The sequence below is a fragment of the Pseudophryne corroboree genome, chromosome 4, assembly GCF_028390025.1.
Source record: "Pseudophryne corroboree isolate aPseCor3 chromosome 4, aPseCor3.hap2, whole genome shotgun sequence".
Classification (NCBI taxonomy): Eukaryota; Metazoa; Chordata; class Amphibia; order Anura; family Myobatrachidae; genus Pseudophryne; species Pseudophryne corroboree.
Window position 1 is genome coordinate 124,208,710 of NC_086447.1, and position 19,517 is coordinate 124,228,226.

Consider the following 19,517-nt stretch of genomic DNA (forward strand, 5'->3'; position numbering starts at 1 on the left):
GCTAATAAATGCTTGACCTACTGTATAATAAAAAAATAGGATAGATTAAAGCAGGCATGTCCAAACTGCGGCCCTCCAGCTGTTGTGAAACTACATATCCCAGGATGCCCTAACACAGTTTTGCTATCAGTGAATGCTAAAGCTGTGTCAGGGCATGCTGGGATGTGTAGTTTCTCAACAGCTGGAGGGCCGCAGTTTGGACATGCCTGGATTAAAGGGTATCCAAACAATGGGGCAGATGTAATAACCTGGAGAAGGCATAAGGAAGTGATAAACCAGTGATATGTGCAAGGTGATAAAGGCACCAGCTAATCAGCTCCAATATGTAAATTAACAGTTAGGCTCTGATTGGCTGGTGCCTTTCTCACCTTGCACATATCACTGGTTTATCACTTCCTTATGCTTTCTCCAGGTTAATACATCTGCCCCACTATTTTATCAGATTATAACCTGGCTACTAAGCATTATTAGGGATTGATTTGTGTGCATGTCCTAAATAGAAGATGTTATTATCCCACAGCCCTCAGACAGTATTAAATTAGAAACAGATAAGAAAACAGAGCTCAAGACATTGGGTGTACTAGTGGTTTCCTACTGTATATTGATTTTCTTTCTACAGTGGGTAAAGAGATGATTTGGATGCATATCATTAACACAAATACATGTGGTTCTTCCAGTAAGCAATGCAAGAGACTATAGATATTAGTAATCAGACCGGTGTGACTGCAGACATATGTAGAGGAAGGATGTTAACATTTGTAAAGATAAATTAAGCAAAAGGTATAATCTGTAGAAACCTAAACATATTATTAGAGAGACAAAACATTTCCCTACTCCCAGCATAATAATAATACATTGCTAAGTATATGTATAAAATCCTTAACCACTGAGACACCCACGCCAAGGGTGCATGTAGGCTGTCTGCAATCTGAGTGGGGGGGGGGGGGGGGGGGGGTTAGGTAATTAAAACAGTAGTGAGAAGGGATACCAGTGAAGGGAAGGCTTTACATATTTTATACATTGGCGCTTCTATAATGGGTGCGATGGGTGCGGTGCACAAAGGCCCCTGGCTCCAGTCACAAATTGCACCCATGTTTTAATACTTACCTTTCCGGAGTCCCGCATTGCGCACTGCAGCTGTGGTAATAATTCCAGCCAAAATGCGCAGTTTCTGCTAAATTTTCTGTAATTTATGGGGGGTTTTATAATCTAAATCTACAAAATAAAATCTTTTTTTTACATTACTCTGCAAACTTCGGTGCACCGATCTACCTACTACATAGAACTGGACACCCACACTCTACCCAACGCCTTAAATCATCAAACATCAGCTCCTTCCCAGTAACACCATGTTGCTCCACAGTCCTATTAGTTTTTGCACAAATCACACGATATCACCAAAACAGATTTTAAGATGCATCTGGAAAGTGCAGGCTGGAGATATGTGAAATGGGGAGCAGAGGCTGGAGATATGTATGTATGATGAAGAGTGGAGGTTGGATGTACGTGTGATGGAGAGTGTGAGATATGTTTGATGGAGAGTGAAGGCTGAGATATATTTTACGGAAAGAAGAAGCTAGAGATATGTTTGATGGAGAGCGGATGCTGGAGATACATAAAATGGAAAGTAGAGGCTGGAGATATGTATGATGGAGACTGGAGGCTGGATATATGTTTGATGGAAAGTACAGGCTGGAGATAAGTTTGATGGAGAGTGGAGGCTGTAGATATGTTTGATAGAGAGAGGAGGCTAGAGATACATAAAATGGAAAGTAGAGGCTGGAGATATGTATGATGGAGAGTGGAGGCTGGATATATGTTTGATGGAAAGTACAGGCTGGGGATAAGTTTGATGGAGAGTGGAGGCTGGAGATATGTTTAATGGAGAGGGGGCTGGACATATGTATGATGGAGAGTGGAGACTAGAGACATGTATGATGGAGAATGGAGGCTGGATATATCTATGATGGAGAGTGGAGGATGCAGATATCTTTGATGGAGAGTGGAGGCTGGAGATATCTATGATGGAGAGTGGAGGATACAGATATCTTTGATGGAGAGTGGAGGCTGGAGATATCTATGATGGAGAGTGGAGGCTGGTCCACTGGAGATATCTATGATGGAGAGTGGTCATGCAGCACTAGGTAAGAGAATAACTAGACTACTGCTGGCATTTATGTGTATCCATGTATGATGGTTTAAACCAGTGGGTCCCAAACTGTGTGACTAGGTACCCTGGGGTGCCACAAGGCTCTTGCAGGGATGCCTCGGGTTGGTGGTCCAGGACCAATCAGAAGCGCAACTCTGTATCCCACCACATAACTGAACCTAAGCATGACAAGTAAGCACAATTTACTTAATTTTATATTTTTTCCAAATGTATCAATATAAAATTATTGGCCTGGTGGTACCGTGAAAAAAATGCTGATACTCTAGTGCACCACGGTTCAAGAAAATTTGAAAACCACTGTTTTTTGTTTTGTTTTGCTGTGACTGCAGGCACCGTGCCGTGACTTCTTAAAAGAAGCCTATTATACTAAATAATATTTTTATTCAAAATATTTAATGCCAGCGGCATGCCCAGTGCTAATGCTTAACTCCTCCGTGTGTGTGTGCGTGTGTGTCTGTGTTTCTCTGAAAAGTGCTTTTGCATTTTCCATTTTGTATTACCATTCAGAAATATTTAATTATAATAAGTAATAAGTATGACTAATGCTTAACATTAATTTGTTCTTATTTTCAATGGAATCTATCTGAGTGTACTTTGTATGTATTAATAGTCTAGCAACATACATTCAGATGTAATAGGAATAATACGTTGTAAAAAAAATGGTTTTATTGAAAAATGTAAAATAAATCAAATTAAAGCCTAATAACTTTGGATTATTAATGTTAAAAAGCATTAAAACATCCTTGATCAAGGTTTCTAATACATAGAAAATCTTTTGTGGCAAACCATATTAATATAATAAGATAATTTTAAAAAGTTTATTGAAATATTAAGGCAAAGAAAAAACTGGTATAAACAAGAAAAAAACAATATTTTTTTTTAAATGCCCCCCCCCCCCCACCCCACCACCAACCCTGGTTTCCATTCCCTGTACTTCCGTTTTTTAGCTCCATCATAGATAGTTGCAAGAGAGGATGAGAAATGACCTGACCTGCCACCAGACCCCTTCTGCATCTCAATAAGTCCACCAGCTGTTATAGGTGGCAAACAGTGAGAACGAGGGTAGCGTCAGTTGCCACTTGTGCCTGGACCCTAAACAACCTCTATCTGCAGTTCCACCCTCTTTCCCATACGCTTTAAAACATTGTTTAACATAACAAAGATGCAGTTGCCAGCTCTAGTTACGTACCTGTGGTGGCCCACTGAGTAGTAATCTTCTCGGATGGAAGGTATCCATTCTGCCTTCATTAACATTGCAGTAGTCCATGTGGCTTGGTTTTGGCACCGTCCATTGGCGGTAATAGAGGGACTGTTCGGTGCAAGTCATAACCTTGCTCAGCAGCGGGCGAAAGGAACTGGCCCAAGAAACATCACAATAGGGTAGGAAGGATGATGACTTAGACAGCCCACTGCTGTCAGTGGAGGTAATAATGTCATACACCAGTTTAGGAAGAAACACAACAGGTGGCTGTTTATAAGTCTTAGCCATAGCACACTGTGAGATCTGCAAGCTCACCCCACTGTGAAAGCAGGAAGATGTAGTAGAAGAGGTCGTGGATACTGAGCTTAGATTGTTCTTTACAGTCAGATTGGAGATGTTACTGTCAGGTGGTTCACATATGACTACAGGAGGTTTCGTGGTGTTCTTATCCGGCGATAGTCTCAGCCTTTCCGTTGTAACGACACAGTCTTCACTGTTGGAAACTCCTGATTGTTGAGTCGGTTTTACTGTGTCCTCCACCATTGCTGAATATGATGATTCGCTGCCGGCAGCCGATCCTATCAAATTAAGTACAAACAAATTTATTGGAGACACAGTCAAACAAGATAGAAATGGAAAACAAGTGAACTGTACGTAAATTAGATTTTCCCTGGAGCCAAAGTGGAGATTTCTAAAATGTTAACTCCATTAAGGTCTATTCGGTCTGTCTCCTTCATTGCATGTGCATTAATAGCCACCGGCATTAGAGGGATGAAAAATATGGAAATGCAAGCAATATATCTGGGTAGTTTGCAATAAACTAATGACTTAAAAGGACAAGTTTTACTGTATAAGTAGAACTCAATAATGAAACAAAAATCTTAATTTAAGCTACAAATCCCATCCCCCACTGCAATCAATGATTGCAGCGTCAGGTCAGTCACAAGCCTTTCCAAAAAAATAGAATCTTAAAAGAAGTTTTACAGAATAGGCACAATCTTAGAACAGAGATAGGGCAGACAGAATATTCCCAGCAGTTTCAAAGAGATAAAGAGGACGGATTATGAATTGTATGTACTGATGTACTGAGAATGAAACCCCGTATGACTGCTGCGGAATACGTATGTTTTACCGGCGCATGATCCCAATAGTGTGATCCCTGTCACCAGTGTGCCAGCTTCACTCGCTATAAATTATATTCTACCTCTATGGGTGTCGAGGACACCCATAGAGGGATAAAAGCCTGTGGCACTGGTATTCCAGCGGCGCCACTTCACCACCTGGCTGGATTCCGGCGTTGGTATTGTGACCACCGGGATCCCGACAAGCGGTCTCGCTTGCTACAAGTGGGGTGCTAAAGTGACTATACACCCGTAGTCGTACACTTCTAGGCAATTTCACCACCGCATTGCTCCGTTCAAATGAGCTTTCAAGCAGAAAATAGGATTTTAATTACTTACCGGTAAATCCTTTTCTCGTAGTCCGTAGAGGATACTGGGGTCCACATTAGTACCATGGGTATAGACGGGTCCACTAGGAGCCATGGTCACTCTAAAAAATCAATAGTGTGGGCTGGCTCCTCCCTCTATGCCCCTCCCACCAGACTCAGTCTAGAAACTGTGCCCGAGGAGACGGACATACTTCGAGAGAAGGATTAAACTGAACAGTGGAGAGATTCAAACCAGCACACACAAACAAGAGGAAAGCCATGCTAACCAAACTCGAACAGGAACAGCAACGGCTGAACCAACAATAATACTTAACCAGGTAACAGTGCAGAAAAACAAAGCACCGGGCGGGCACCCAGTAACCTCTACGGACCACGAGAAAAGGATTTACCGGTAGGTAATTAAAATCCTATTTTCTCTTACGTCCTAGACTCTACTGGGGTCCACATTAGTACCATGGGGATGTACCAAAGCTCCCAAACCGGGTGGGAGAGTGCTGAGGTTCTTGCAGTACTGATTGACCAAACTGAAGGTCCTCAGCGGCCAAAGTATCATACTTGTAGAACTTAGCAAACGTGTTCGATCCCGACCAAGTAACCGCTCTGCAGAGTTGTAAAGCCGAGACACCCCAGGCAGCCGCCCAGGAAGAACTCACAGACCTAGGAGAGTGGGCCTGTACTTTCGGAACCGGCAACACTGCCGATGAATAAGCCTGCTGGATAGTAAGTCTGATCCAGCGAGCGATAGACTGCTTTGAAGCAGGACACCCAATTTTCTTGGGATCATAGAGAACAAACAGCGAGTCAGATCTGTGACGAGCCGTCCTCCTTATGTTGATCCTCAAAGCCCTTACCACATCCAGGGATTTAAAGGTAGCAGAGGTGTCAGTAAACACCGGAATCACAATAGGTTGGTTGATATGAAACGCAGACACCACCTTAGGAAGAAATTGCTGACGCGTTCTGAGTTTAGCTCTATCCTCATGAAAAATCAAATAGGGGCTCTTGTGAGACAACGCCCCGAGTTCGGACACACGCCTTGCTGAAGCCAAGGCCAACAGTGTAACAGTCTTCCACGTAAGAAACTTAAGGTCCACCACCTGTAAAGGTTCAAACCAGTCCGATTGCAGAAAATGCAATACCACGTTAAGATCCCAAGGTGCCGTGGGAGGCACAAAGGGCGGCTGGATGTGCAGAACACCCTTCAAGGATGTCTGAACCTCAGGAAGGGAAGCCAATTGTTTCTGGAAGAAAATGGACAAGGCCGAAATCTGGACTTTCAAGGAGACCAAACGTAGGCCCACATACACACCTGACTGTAGAAAAAGGAGAAAACGTCCCAGTTGAAATTCCACTGCAGGAAATTTCCTGTTTTCACACCACGAGACATACTTTTTCCAAATACGGTAGTAATGTTTAGACGTTACCCCTTTCCTAGTCTGGATCAGGGTTGGAATAACCTTGTTCGGAATGCCTTTCCGGGCTAAAATCTGATGCTCAACTTCTATGCCGTCAAATGTAGCCACGGTAAGTCTTGATAGACGAACGGCCCCTGCTTCAAAAGATCCTCTCGCAGAGGTAGAGGCCACGGGTCCTCCAGGACCAACCCCAGTAGATCCGCGTACCAGGCCCTTCTCGGACAATCTGGAGCAATGAGCATTGCTTGAACCTTTTCCCTTTTTATTCTTTTGAGAATTCTTGGGATCAATGGAAGAGGTGGAAACATGTAAACCATCTGGTAAACCCATGGAGTCACCAGAGCATCCACCGCCACTGCTTGTGGGTCCCTTGACCTGGAACAATACCGCTTTAGCTTCTTGTTGAGACGAGAGGCCATCATGTCTATCTGTGGAATTCCCCACCGACGTGTTAAGGACTCAAACACCTGCGGGTGAAGGCCCCACTCTCCTGGGTGGAGGTCGTGTCTGCTGAGGAAGTCCGCTTCCCAGTTGTCTACTCCCAGAATGAAGATTGCCGACAGCGCCACCGCGTGTCTTTCTGCCCAGAGGAGAATTCTTGTTACCTCTGACATTGCCGCTCTGCTCTTCGTTCCGCCCTGTCTGTTTATGTATGTTACTGCCGTCACATTGTCCGACTAAACTTGAATGGCATGATCTTGAAGAAGATGTGATGCCTGTAGAAGGGCGTTGTATATGGCCCTTAGCTCTAGAACGTTGATCGGAAGAATGGTTTCCTGACTTGACCATTTTTCTTGGAACTGTTCCCCCTGGGAGACTGCTCCCCAACCTCTGAGGCTTGCGTCTGTAGTAAGCAGAATCCAATTTTGAATCCCGAACCTTCGACCCTCGGTCAGGTGAGAAGTCTGAAGCCACCACAGAAGAGAAATCCTGGCTTTTGGCGACAGACATATCCCCTGGTGCATGTGAAGATGCGATCCGGCCATTTGTCCAACAGATCCAGCTGGAAGGGCCTTGCATGAAATCTTCCGTACTGCATAGCCTCGTAAGAGGCGACCATCTTCCCCAGAAGGCGAATGCATATATGCACTAGAGATGAGCGGGTTCGGTTTCTCTGAATCCGAACCCGCCAGAACTTCATGTTTTTTTTCACGGGTCCGAGCGACTCGGATCTTCCCGCCTTGCTCGGTTAACCCGAGCGTGCCCGAACGTCATCATGACGCTGTCGGATTCTCGCGAGGCTCGGATTCTATCGCGAGACTCGGATTCTATATAAGGAGCCGCGCGTCGCCGCCATTTTCACACGTGCATTGAGATTGATAGGGAGAGGACGTGGCTGGCGTCCTCTCCGTTTAGAATTAGAATAGATTAGAGAGACACTTGATTTACTAATTTTGGGGAGCATTAGGAGTACTCAGTAGTGTACAGTGCAGAGTTTTGCTGATAGTGACCAGTGACCACCACTTTTATTTATAATCCGTTCTCTGCCTGAAAAAAGCGATACACAGCACACAGTGACTCAGTCACATACCATATCTGTGTGCACTGCTCAGGCTCAGGCCAGTGTGCTGCATCATCTATTATCTATATATAATATTATATATATCTGTCTGACTGCTCAGCTCACACAGCTTATAATTGTGGGGGAGACTGGGGAGCACTACTGCAGTGCCAGTTATAGGTTATAGCAGGAGCCAGGAGTACATAATATAATCCGTTCTCTGCCTGAAAAAAGCGATACACAGCACACAGTGACTCAGTCACATACCATATCTGTGTGCACTGCTCAGGCTCAGGCCAGTGTGCTGCATCATCTATTATCTATATATAATATTATATATATCTGTCTGACTGCTCAGCTCACACAGCTTATAATTGTGGGGGAGACTGGGGAGCACTACTGCAGTGCCAGTTATAGGTTATAGCAGGAGCCAGGAGTACATAATATATTATATAGTGAGTGACCACCAGACACACAGTGCAGTTTATTTAATATATCCGTTCTCTGCCTGAAAAAAGCGATACACACAGTGACTCAGTCAGTCACATACCATATCTGTGTGCACTGCTCAGGCTCAGGCCAGTGTGCTGCATCATCTATATATATTATATATCTGTCTGACTGCTCAGCTCACACAGCTTATAATTGTGGGGGAGACTGGGGAGCACTACTGCAGTGCCAGTTATAGGTTATAGCAGGAGCCAGGAGTACATAATATTATATTAAAATTAAACAGTGCACACTTTTGCTGCAGGAGTGCCACTGCCAGTGTGACTAGTGACCAGTGACCTGACCACCAGTATATAATATTAGTAGTATACTATCTCTTTATCAACCAGTCTATATTAGCAACAGACACAGTACAGTGCGGTAGTTCACGGCTGTGGCTACCTCTGTGTCGGCACTCGGCAGCCCGTCCATAATTGTATATACCAGTGACCTAACCGTGGTTTTTTTTTCTTTCTTTATACATACATACTAGTTACGAGTATACTATCTCTTTATCAACCAGTCTATATATTAGCAGCAGACACAGTACAGTGCGGTAGTTCACGGCTGTGGCTACCTCTGTGTCGGCACTCGGCAGCCCGTCCATAATTGTATATACCACCTAACCGTGGTTTTTTTTCTTTCTTTATACATACATACTAGTTACGAGTATACTATCTCTTTATCAACCAGTCTATATATTAGCAGCAGACACAGTACAGTGCGGTAGTTCACGGCTGTGGCTACCTCTGTGTCGGCACTCGGCAGCCCGTCCATAATTGTATATACCACCTAACCGTGGTTTTTTTTTCTTTCTTTATACATACATACTAGTTACGAGTATACTATCTCTTTATCAACCAGTCTATATATTAGCAGCAGACACAGTACAGTGCGGTAGTTCACGGCTGTGGCTACCTCTGTGTCGGCACTCGGCAGCCCGTCCATAATTGTATATACCACCTAACCGTGGTTTTTTTTTCTTTCTTTATACATACATACTAGTTACGAGTATACTATCTCTTTATCAACCAGTCTATATATTAGCAGCAGACACAGTACAGTGCGGTAGTTCACGGCTGTGGCTACCTCTGTGTCGGCACTCGGCAGCCCGTCCATAATTGTATATACCACCTAACCGTGGTTTTTTTTTCTTTCTTTATACATACATACTAGTTACGAGTATACTATCTCTTTATCAACCAGTCTATATATTAGCAGCAGACACAGTACAGTAGTTCACGGCTGTGGCTACCTCTGTGTCGGCACTCGGCAGCCCGTCCATAATTGTATATACCACCTAACCGTGGTTTTTTTTTTTTCTTTATACATACATACTAGTTACGAGTATACTATCTCTTTATCAACCAGTCTATATATTAGCAGCAGACACAGTACAGTGCGGTAGTTCACGGCTGTGGCTACCTCTGTGTCGGCACTCGGCAGCCCGTCCATAATTGTATACTAGTATCCAATCCATCCATCTCCATTGTTTACCTGAGGTGCCTTTTAGTTGTGCCTATTAAAATATGGAGAACAAAAATGTTGAGGTTCCAAAATTAGGGAAAGATCAAGATCCACTTCCACCTCGTGCTGAAGCTGCTGCCACTAGTCATGGCCGAGACGATGAAATGCCAGCAACGTCGTCTGCCAAGGCCGATGCCCAATGGCATAGTACAGAGCATGTCAAAACCAAAACACCAAATATCAGTAAAAAAAGGACTCCAAAACCTAAAATAAAATTGTCGGAGGAGAAGCGTAAACTTGCCAATATGCCATTTACCACACGGAGTGGCAAGGAACGGCTGAGGCCCTGGCCTATGTTCATGGCTAGTGGTTCAGCTTCACATGAGGATGGAAGCACTCAGCCTCTCGCTAGAAAACTGAAAAGACTCAAGCTGGCAAAAGCACCGCAAAGAACTGTGCGTTCTTTGAAATCCCAAATCCACAAGGAGAGTCCAATTGTGTCGGTTGCGATGCCTGACCTTCCCAACACTGGACGTGAAGAGCATGCGCCTTCCACCATTTGCACGCCCCCTGCAAGTGCTGGAAGGAGCACCCGCAGTCCAGTTCCTGATAGTCAGATTGAAGATGTCAGTGTTGAAGTACACCAGGATGAGGAGGATATGGGTGTTGCTGGCGCTGGGGAGGAAATTGACCAGGAGGATTCTGATGGTGAGGTGGTTTGTTTAAGTCAGGCACCCGGGGAGACACCTGTTGTCCGTGGGAGGAATATGGCCGTTGACATGCCAGGTGAAAATACCAAAAAAATCAGCTCTTCGGTGTGGAGGTATTTCACCAGAAATGCGGACAACAGGTGTCAAGCCGTGTGTTCCCTTTGTCAAGCTGTAATAAGTAGGGGTAAGGACGTTAACCACCTCGGAACATCCTCCCTTATACGTCACCTGCAGCGCATTCATAATAAGTCAGTGACAAGTTCAAAAACTTTGGGTGACAGCGGAAGCAGTCCACTGACCAGTAAATCCCTTCCTCTTGTAACCAAGCTCACGCAAACCACCCCACCAACTCCCTCAGTGTCAATTTCCTCCTTCCCCAGGAATGCCAATAGTCCTGCAGGCCATGTCACTGGCAATTCTGACGAGTCCTCTCCTGCCTGGGATTCCTCCGATGCATCCTTGCGTGTAACGCCTACTGCTGCTGGCGCTGCTGTTGTTGCCGCTGGGAGTCGATGGTCATCCCAGAGGGGAAGTCGTAAGCCCACTTGTACTACTTCCAGTAAGCAATTGACTGTTCAACAGTCCTTTGCGAGGAAGATGAAATATCACAGCAGTCATCCTACTGCAAAGCGGATAACTGAGTCCTTGACAACTATGTTGGTGTTAGACGTGCGTCCGGTATCCGCCGTTAGTTCACAGGGAACTAGACAATTTATTGAGGCAGTGTGCCCCCGTTACCAAATACCATTTAGGTTCCACTTCTCTAGGCAGGCGATACCGAGAATGTACACGGACGTCAGAAAAAGACTCACCAGTGTCCTAAAAAATGCAGTTGTACCCAATGTCCACTTAACCACGGACATGTGGACAAGTGGAGCAGGGCAGGGTCAGGACTATATGACTGTGACAGCCCACTGGGTAGATGTATGGACTCCCGCCGCAAGAACAGCAGCGGCGGCACCAGTAGCAGCATCTCGCAAACGCCAACTCTTTCCTAGGCAGGCTACGCTTTGTATCACCGCTTTCCAGAATACGCACACAGCTGAAAACCTCTTACGGCAACTGAGGAAGATCATCGCGGAATGGCTTACCCCAATTGGACTCTCCTGTGGATTTGTGGCATCGGACAACGCCAGCAATATTGTGTGTGCATTAAATATGGGCAAATTCCAGCACGTCCCATGTTTTGCACATACCTTGAATTTGGTGGTGCAGAATTTTTTAAAAAACCACAGGGGCGTGCAAGAGATGCTGTCGGTGTCCAGAAAAATTGCGGGACACTTTCGGCGTACAGGCACCACGTACAGAAGACTGGAGCACCACCAAAAACTACTGAACCTGCCCTGCCATCATCTGAAGCAAGAAGTGGTAACGAGGTGGAATTCAACCCTCTATATGCTTCAGAGGTTGGAGGAGCAGCAAAAGGCCATTCAAGCCTATACAATTGAGCACGATATAGTAGGTGGAATGCACCTGTCTCAAGTGCAGTGGAGAATGATTTCAACGTTGTGCAAGGTTCTGATGCCCTTTGAACTTGCCACACGTGAAGTCAGTTCAGACACTGCCAGCCTGAGTCAGGTCATTCCCCTCATCAGGCTTTTGCAGAAGAAGCTGGAGGCATTGAAGAAGGAGCTAAAAGGGAGCGATTCCGCTAGGCATGTGGGACTTGTGGATGCAGCCCTTAATTCGCTTAACAAGGATTCACGGGTGGTCAATCTGTTGAAATCAGAGCACTACATTTTGGCCACCGTGCTCGATCCTAGATTTAAAGCCTACCTTGGATCTCTCTTTCCGGCAGACACAGGTCTGCTGGGGTTGAAAGACCTGCTGGTGACAAAATTGTCAAGTCAAGCGGAACGCGACCTGTCAACATCTCCTCCTTCACATTCTCCCGCAACTGGGGGTGCGAGGAAAAGGCTCAGAATTCCGAGCCCACCCGCTGGCGGTGATGCAGGGCAGTCTGGAGCGACTGCTGATGCTGACATCTGGTCCGGACTGAAGGACCTGACAACGATTACGGACATGTCGTCTACTGTCACTGCATATGATTCTCTCAACATTGATAGAATGGTGGAGGATTATATGAGTGACCGCATCCAAGTAGGCACGTCACACAGTCCGTACTTATACTGGCAGGAAAAAGAGGCAATTTGGAGGCCCTTGCACAAACTGGCTTTATTCTACCTAAGTTGCCCTCCCACAAGTGTGTACTCCGAAAGAGTGTTTAGTGCCGCCGCTCACCTTGTCAGCAATCGGCGTACGAGGTTACATCCAGAAAATGTGGAGAAGATGATGTTCATTAAAATGAATTATAATCAATTCCTCCGCGGAGACATTGACCAGCAGCAATTGCCTCCACAAAGTACACAGGGAGCTGAGATGGTGGATTCCAGTGGGGACGAATTGATAATCTGTGAGGAGGGGGATGTACACGGTGATATATCGGAGGGTGAAGATGAGGTGGACATCTTGCCTCTGTAGAGCCAGTTTGTGCAAGGAGAGATTAATTGCTTCTTTTTTGGGGGGGGTCCAAACCAACCCGTCATATCAGTCACAGTCGTGTGGCAGACCCTGTCACTGAAATGATGGGTTGGTTAAAGTGTGCATGTCCTGTTTTGTTTATACAACATAAGGGTGGGTGGGAGGGCCCAAGGACAATTCCATCTTGCACCTCTTTTTTCTTTTCTTTTTCTTTGCATCATGTGCTGATTGGGGAGGGTTTTTTGGAAGGGACATCCTGCGTGACACTGCAGTGCCACTCCTAGATGGGCCCGGTGTTTGTGTCGGCCACTAGGGTCGCTAATCTTACTCACACAGTCAGCTACCTCATTGCGCCTCTTTTTTTCTTTGCGTCATGTGCTGTTTGGGGAGGGTTTTTTGGAAGGGACATCCTGCGTGACACTGCAGTGCCACTCCTAGATGGGCCCGGTGTTTGTGTCGGCCACTAGGGTCGCTAATCTTACTCACACAGTCAGCTACCTCATTGCGCCTCTTTTTTTCTTTGCGTCATGTGCTGTTTGGGGAGGGTTTTTTGGAAGGGACATCCTGCGTGACACTGCAGTGCCACTCCTAGATGGGCCCGGTGTTTGTGTCGGCCACTAGGGTCGCTAATCTTACTCACACAGCTACCTCATTGCGCCTCTTTTTTTCTTTGCGTCATGTGCTGTTTGGGGAGGGTTTTTTGGAAGGGCCATCCTGCGTGACACTGCAGTGCCACTCCTAGATGGGCCCGGTGTTTGTGTCGGCCACTAGGGTCGCTAATCTTACTCACACAGCTACCTCATTGCGCCTCTTTTTTTCTTTGCGTCATGTGCTGTTTGGGGAGGGTTTTTTGGAAGGGACATCCTGCGTGACACTGCAGTGCCACTCCTAGATGGGCCCGGTGTTTGTGTCGGCCACTAGGGTCGCTAATCTTACTCACACAGTCAGCTACCTCATTGCGCCTCTTTTTTTCTTTGCGTCATGTGCTGTTTGGGGAGGGTTTTTTGGAAGGGCCATCCTGCGTGACACTGCAGTGCCACTCCTAGATGGGCCCGGTGTTTGTGTCGGCCACTAGGGTCGCTAATCTTACTCACACAGCTACCTCATTGCGCCTCTTTTTTTCTTTGCGTCATGTGCTGTTTGGGGAGGGTTTTTTGGAAGGGCCATCCTGCGTGACACTGCAGTGCCACTCCTAGATGGGCCCGGTGTTTGTGTCGGCCACTAGGGTCGCTAATCTTACTCACACAGCTACCTCATTGCGCCTCTTTTTTTCTTTGCGTCATGTGCTGTTTGGGGAGGGTTTTTTGGAAGGGACATCCTGCGTGACACTGCAGTGCCACTCCTAGATGGGCCCGGTGTTTGTGTCGGCCACTAGGGTCGCTTATCTTACTCACACAGCGACCTCGGTGCAAATTTTAGGACTAAAAATAATATTGTGAGGTGTGAGGTATTCAGAATAGACTGAAAATGAGTGTAAATTATGGTTTTTGAGGTTAATAATACTTTGGGATCAAAATGACCCCCAAATTCTATGATTTAAGCTGTTTTTTAGTGTTTTTGGAAAAAAACACCCGAATCCAAAACACACCCGAATCCGACAAAAAAAATTCGGTGAGGTGTTGCCAAAACGCGTTCGAACCCAAAACACGGCCGCGGAACCGAACCCAAAACCAAAACACAAAACCCGAAAAATTTCAGGCGCTCATCTCTAATATGCACCAATATCCGGGCTGGTTTTAGAACATTACGCACCATCAACTGGATTACCAATGCCTTTTCCAATGGAAGGAATACCTTCTGTGCCTCAGTATCCAGTATCATCCCCAGGAATGGAAGCCTCCGTGTTGGTTCCAGGTGAGATTTTGGTAGGTTCAGAATCCACCCATGATGCCGGAGTAGTCGAGTTGAGAGGGCAATGTTGTCCAACAACCTCTCCCTGGAAGGTGCCTTTATCAGCAGGTCGTCCAGGTACGGAATTATGTTCACTCCCTGTTTGCAGAGGAGAAACATCATCTCAGCCATCACTTTGGTGAACACCCTTGGAGCCATGGAAAAGCCAAATGGCAGTGCCTGGAACTGGTAGTGACAGTCCTGTAGTGAAAACCGTAGATAAGCCTGATGAGGTGGCCAAATCGGGATATGAAGGTACGCATCCTTGATTTCCAGAGACACCAGGAATTCCTCCTCCTCCAGACCTGAGATCACCACTCTCAGAGACTCCATCTTGAACTTGAACACCCTCAAATACGGGTTTAGGGATTTGATGTTGAGAATGGGCCTCACCGAACCGTCCGGTTTTCGGGACCACAAACAGGTTGGAATAATAGCCCTTGTTTTGTTGTTGAAGTGGAACTGGGACAATGACCTGAGTCTGTACCAGTTTTTGAATTGCTGCCTGTTAGGTCAAACTTGCTTCTGGAGAAGCTGGTAAGCCGGATTTGAAGAATCTGGGAGGTCCTGAAACTCCAGTCTGTATCCCTATACGATAAGATCTTTGACCCAGGGATCCTGGCAAGAAGTTGCCCAAACGTGACTGAAATAACGTAATCGGGCTCCCACCTGCCTGTCTTCCAGGCAGTGCGGTCCACCGTCATGTTGAAAGCTTTGAGGAAACAGCCCCTGAGGTCTGTTCCTGAGAACCTGCAGCTGCGGGTTTTCTAGGTTTACCTCTATTACCCTGGAAGGGTGTAGAGGAACCCCTGGATTTGCCTTTAAGTTTTGCTGTCCGAAAGGACTGCAGAGTAGGTTTTCCTAGCTGATGTTGTTGCAGAAGGAAGATAAGTAGACTTACCCGCCGTAGCCTTGGTTATGCACTTATCCAGTTCCTCTCCAAAAAGAGCCTCACCCGTGAACGGTAGGCCTTCCATGCCCTTCCTGGACTCCGCATCAGCAGTCCATTGTCGCAGCCACAAGCACCTGCGTGCCGACACCGCCATGGCAGAGGTGCGTGCGTTGGGTAAACCAACTTCCTTTAAGGCTTCCACCATAAAGTTAGAATCTTCAATATGCTACAAGAGTAAAATAATATCGTCCCTGGTTAAGGAATCTAAACCATCAATCAGATTACCTGACCATTTAGCAATGGCCCGAGTGATCCACGCACAAGCAATAGTGGGTCTCTAGGCCACCCCAGCCGACGTATATAAAGATTTGAGAGAGGTCTCAAACTTACGGTCAGCTGTGTCCTTTAAGGACACCGCCCCAGGAACCGGTAAGACTATCTTACGCGATAAGCTGTATATAGAAGCGTCTACAATTGGCGGGTTTTCCCATTTCTTTCTATCTTCCAAAGGAAAAGGAAAGGAAGAAATCAACTGTTTAGGGATCTGAAATTTTTTGTCACGGTTTACCGACGCCTCTTCAAAGAGGGTGTTTAATTCCTTTGAAGCGGGGAAAGTAGTTGAGGACTTCTTTTTAGTATTAAAATAAGATTCCTCTTCCACCTCCTCTGTCTTATCAGGAATGTGCAGGACAGTCCTGATAGCCTCAATGAGGGCCTGTATTCCCTGTGACAGTACAGCATCCCCCTCACCTGCGTCCACTTCACCCTCTTCTGGATCCAACGCATCAGGGTCAGCATCACCCTGCATGATTTGGGCAGAGAGTACGCTTTTGCGGGTAAACGGCTAGGGCTTGGGGTGGAGGTATGGAAGCTGAGTCCCTATGCATCAGGTCATCCATAGATTGTCGTAAGAACTGTGTCACTTTCTCATTATGAGACAGGTTTGTAGAAATGGAAGCTAACCAAGGGGGTTCAGCCCCACTGGACAGGGAGTGAGCACTTTCCCGAGTACAGGGTAGTGAGTCCTCAGAGGATGATAGACATTCTGCTGTACAAGACACACAGTCCCTGGACATGATTGGATAGGGACACCCACACACACACACACACACACACACACACACACACACACACACACACACACACACACTGGGTGAAAGCACAGTATATGTAGGCAGGGTCCTCAGAGAGACACAGAAGCCAGAGCCAGCCACACAGCGCCCCTACAGCAACAGTAAAATAAAGCTGGGTCACAAGAATAAAGCACCTGAGTAGTGCTTAACGTCCCAATACTGCTCACTCCCGCACTAAGACCCCTTGGTACCGCTGAGGAGACTGGAGTCCCTGAGGAGGAGCTGCGCTTCCTTGTGAGTGCTGCTTGATCGAGCTGCAGGGGAAAATGGCGCTGGAGAACTGTGTGATCTGCTTTGGGTGAAGCCCCGTCCCCGGTAATGGCACGCGGCTTCCCGCATTTTTGTGGTACCCTGAGGTATAATTGTGCCCAACTAGGAGACTGAACCAGAATGTGCCAGTGTGGGTACAATAGGAGGCCCAGCGTGCCCCTCACCGCACGCCCCGCCGCAGTGTGTGTGAGCCTCCCCGGAGCGCAGCCTGTATCAGAGCTGCGCTCCTACCCTAATGCTGCAAAGGACGCCGGCGCCGTACTCACCACTCTTCTGTCTTCAGGCTCTGTTAGGGGGTGGCGGCGTGCTGTGGGAGGGTACGCTGCACCATGGTGTGGCTTGCGATTGACTCCCTCAGGAGCTCAGTGTCCTGTCAGCAGAGAAACGGGACCATTAACTCTAAGGAAATTGGGCCGTTCTCTCCCCTAAGTCCCATGAAGCCGTCAGGCTGTTGCCTAAACAGCCCTGACTGAAAATAACAAACTTTGAAAATAAATGTAGAAAACTCTTCAGGAGCTCTCCAAAGCGTGGCCGGCTCCTCCGGGCACATTTTCTAAACTGAGTCTGGTGGGAGGGGCATAGAGGGAGGAGCCTGACCACAATATTGATTTTCTTACAGTGTACCCGTCTATACCCATGGTACTAATGTGGACCTCAGTATCCTCTAGAACGTAAGAGAAATGCCCATTTGCCAGATGCGGAAAAAATAAGATTTTACTCACCGGTAAATCTATTTCTCGTAGTCCGTAGTGGATGCTGGGGACTCCGTAAGGACCATGGGGAATAGACGGGCTCCGCAGGAGACTGGGCACTCTAAAGAAAGATTTAGTACTACCTGGTGTGCACTGGCTCCTCCCTCTATGCCCCTCCTCCAGACCTCAGTTAAGGAAACTGTGCCCGGAAGAGCTGACATTACAAGGAAAGGATTTTGGAATCCAGGGTAAGACTCATACCAGCCACACCAATCACACCGTATAACTCGTGATAAACTTACCCAGTTAACAGTATGAACAACAACAGAGCATCAAACAACAGATGCCAACATAACATAACCCTTTTATTAAGCAATAACTATATACACGTATTGCAGAAAGTCCGCACTTGGGACGGGCGCCCAGCATCCACTACGGACTACGAGAAATAGATTTACCGGTGAGTAAAATCTTATTTTCTCTAACGTCCTAGTGGATGCTGGGGACTCCGTAAGGACCATGGGGATTATACCAAAGCTCCCAAACGGGCGGGAGAGTGCGGATGACTCTGCAGCACCGAATGGGCAAACACAAGGTCCTCCTCAGCCAGGGTATCAAACTTAAAGAACTTTGCAAAGGTGTTTGAACCCGACCAAGTAGCTGCTCTGCAAAGTTGTAATGCCGAGACCCCTCGGGCAGCCGCCCAAGAAGAGCCCACCTTCCTTGTGGAGTGGGCTTTTACTGATTTTGGAAGCAATCCAGCCGCAGAATGAGCCTGCTGAATCGTGTTACAGATCCAGCGAGCAATAGTCTGCTTTGAAGCAGGAGCACCCAGCTTGTTTGATGCATACAGGATAAACAGCGAGTCAGTTTTCCTGACTCCAGCCGTCCTGGCTACATAAATCTTCAAAGCCCTGACTACATCAAGCAGCTTGGAGTCCTCCAAGTCACGAGTAGCCGCAGGCTCCACAATAGGTTGGTTCAAATGAAAAGATGACACCACCTTCGGCAGAAATTGCGGATGAGTCCGTAATTCTGCCCTGTCCATATGGAAAACCAGATAGGGGCTTTTACATGACAAAGCCGCCAATTCTGACACACGCCTAGCCGAAGCTAAGGCCAATAGCATGACCACTTTCCACGTGAGATACTTTAGCTCCACGGTCTTAAGTGGCTCAAACCAGTGAGATTTCAGGAAACTCAACACCACGTTAAGATCCCAAGGTGCCACTGGTGGCACAAAAGGGGGCTGAATATGCAGCACTCCCTTTACAAACGTCTGAACTTCAGGAAGCGAAGCCAGTTCCTTTTGAAAGAAAATGGATAGGGCCGAAATCTGGACCTTTATGGACCCTAATTTTAAGCCCATAGTCACTCCTGACTGTAGGAAGTGCAGGAACCGGCCCAGCTGGAATTCCTCTGTAGGAGCCTTCCTGGCCTCACACCAAGCAACATATTTTCGCCATATATACGGTGATAATGCTTTGCTGTCACGTCCTTCCTAGCCTTTATCAGCGTAGGAATAACTTCATCCGGAATGCCTTTTTCCGCTAGGATCCGGCGTTCAACCGCCATGCCGTCAAACGCAGCCGCGTTAAGTCTTGGAACAGACAGGGCCCTTGTTGCAACAGGTCCTGTCTGAGAGGCAGAGGCCATGGGTCCTCTGTGAGCATATCTTGCAATTCCGGGTACCAAGTCCTTCTTGGCCAATCCGGAACAATGAGTATTGTTCTCACTCCTCTTTTTCTCACAATTC

The 19,517-nt window shown here is 46.8% G+C and overlaps 1 protein-coding gene across 2 annotated transcripts in view; it reads right to left on the reverse strand.

The window, feature by feature from the left end:
• The window catches only part of GREB1 (growth regulating estrogen receptor binding 1), a 275,504-nt gene that overhangs the window by 70,171 nt on the left and 185,816 nt on the right, over positions 1-19,517 (reverse strand). For both annotated transcript variants that reach the window (XM_063915401.1, XM_063915399.1), the window contains one exon: positions 3,360-3,949. In XM_063915401.1, coding sequence (XP_063771471.1) covers positions 3,360-3,949 — 590 coding nt within the window. The remainder of the gene's footprint in view (positions 1-3,359; positions 3,950-19,517) is intronic.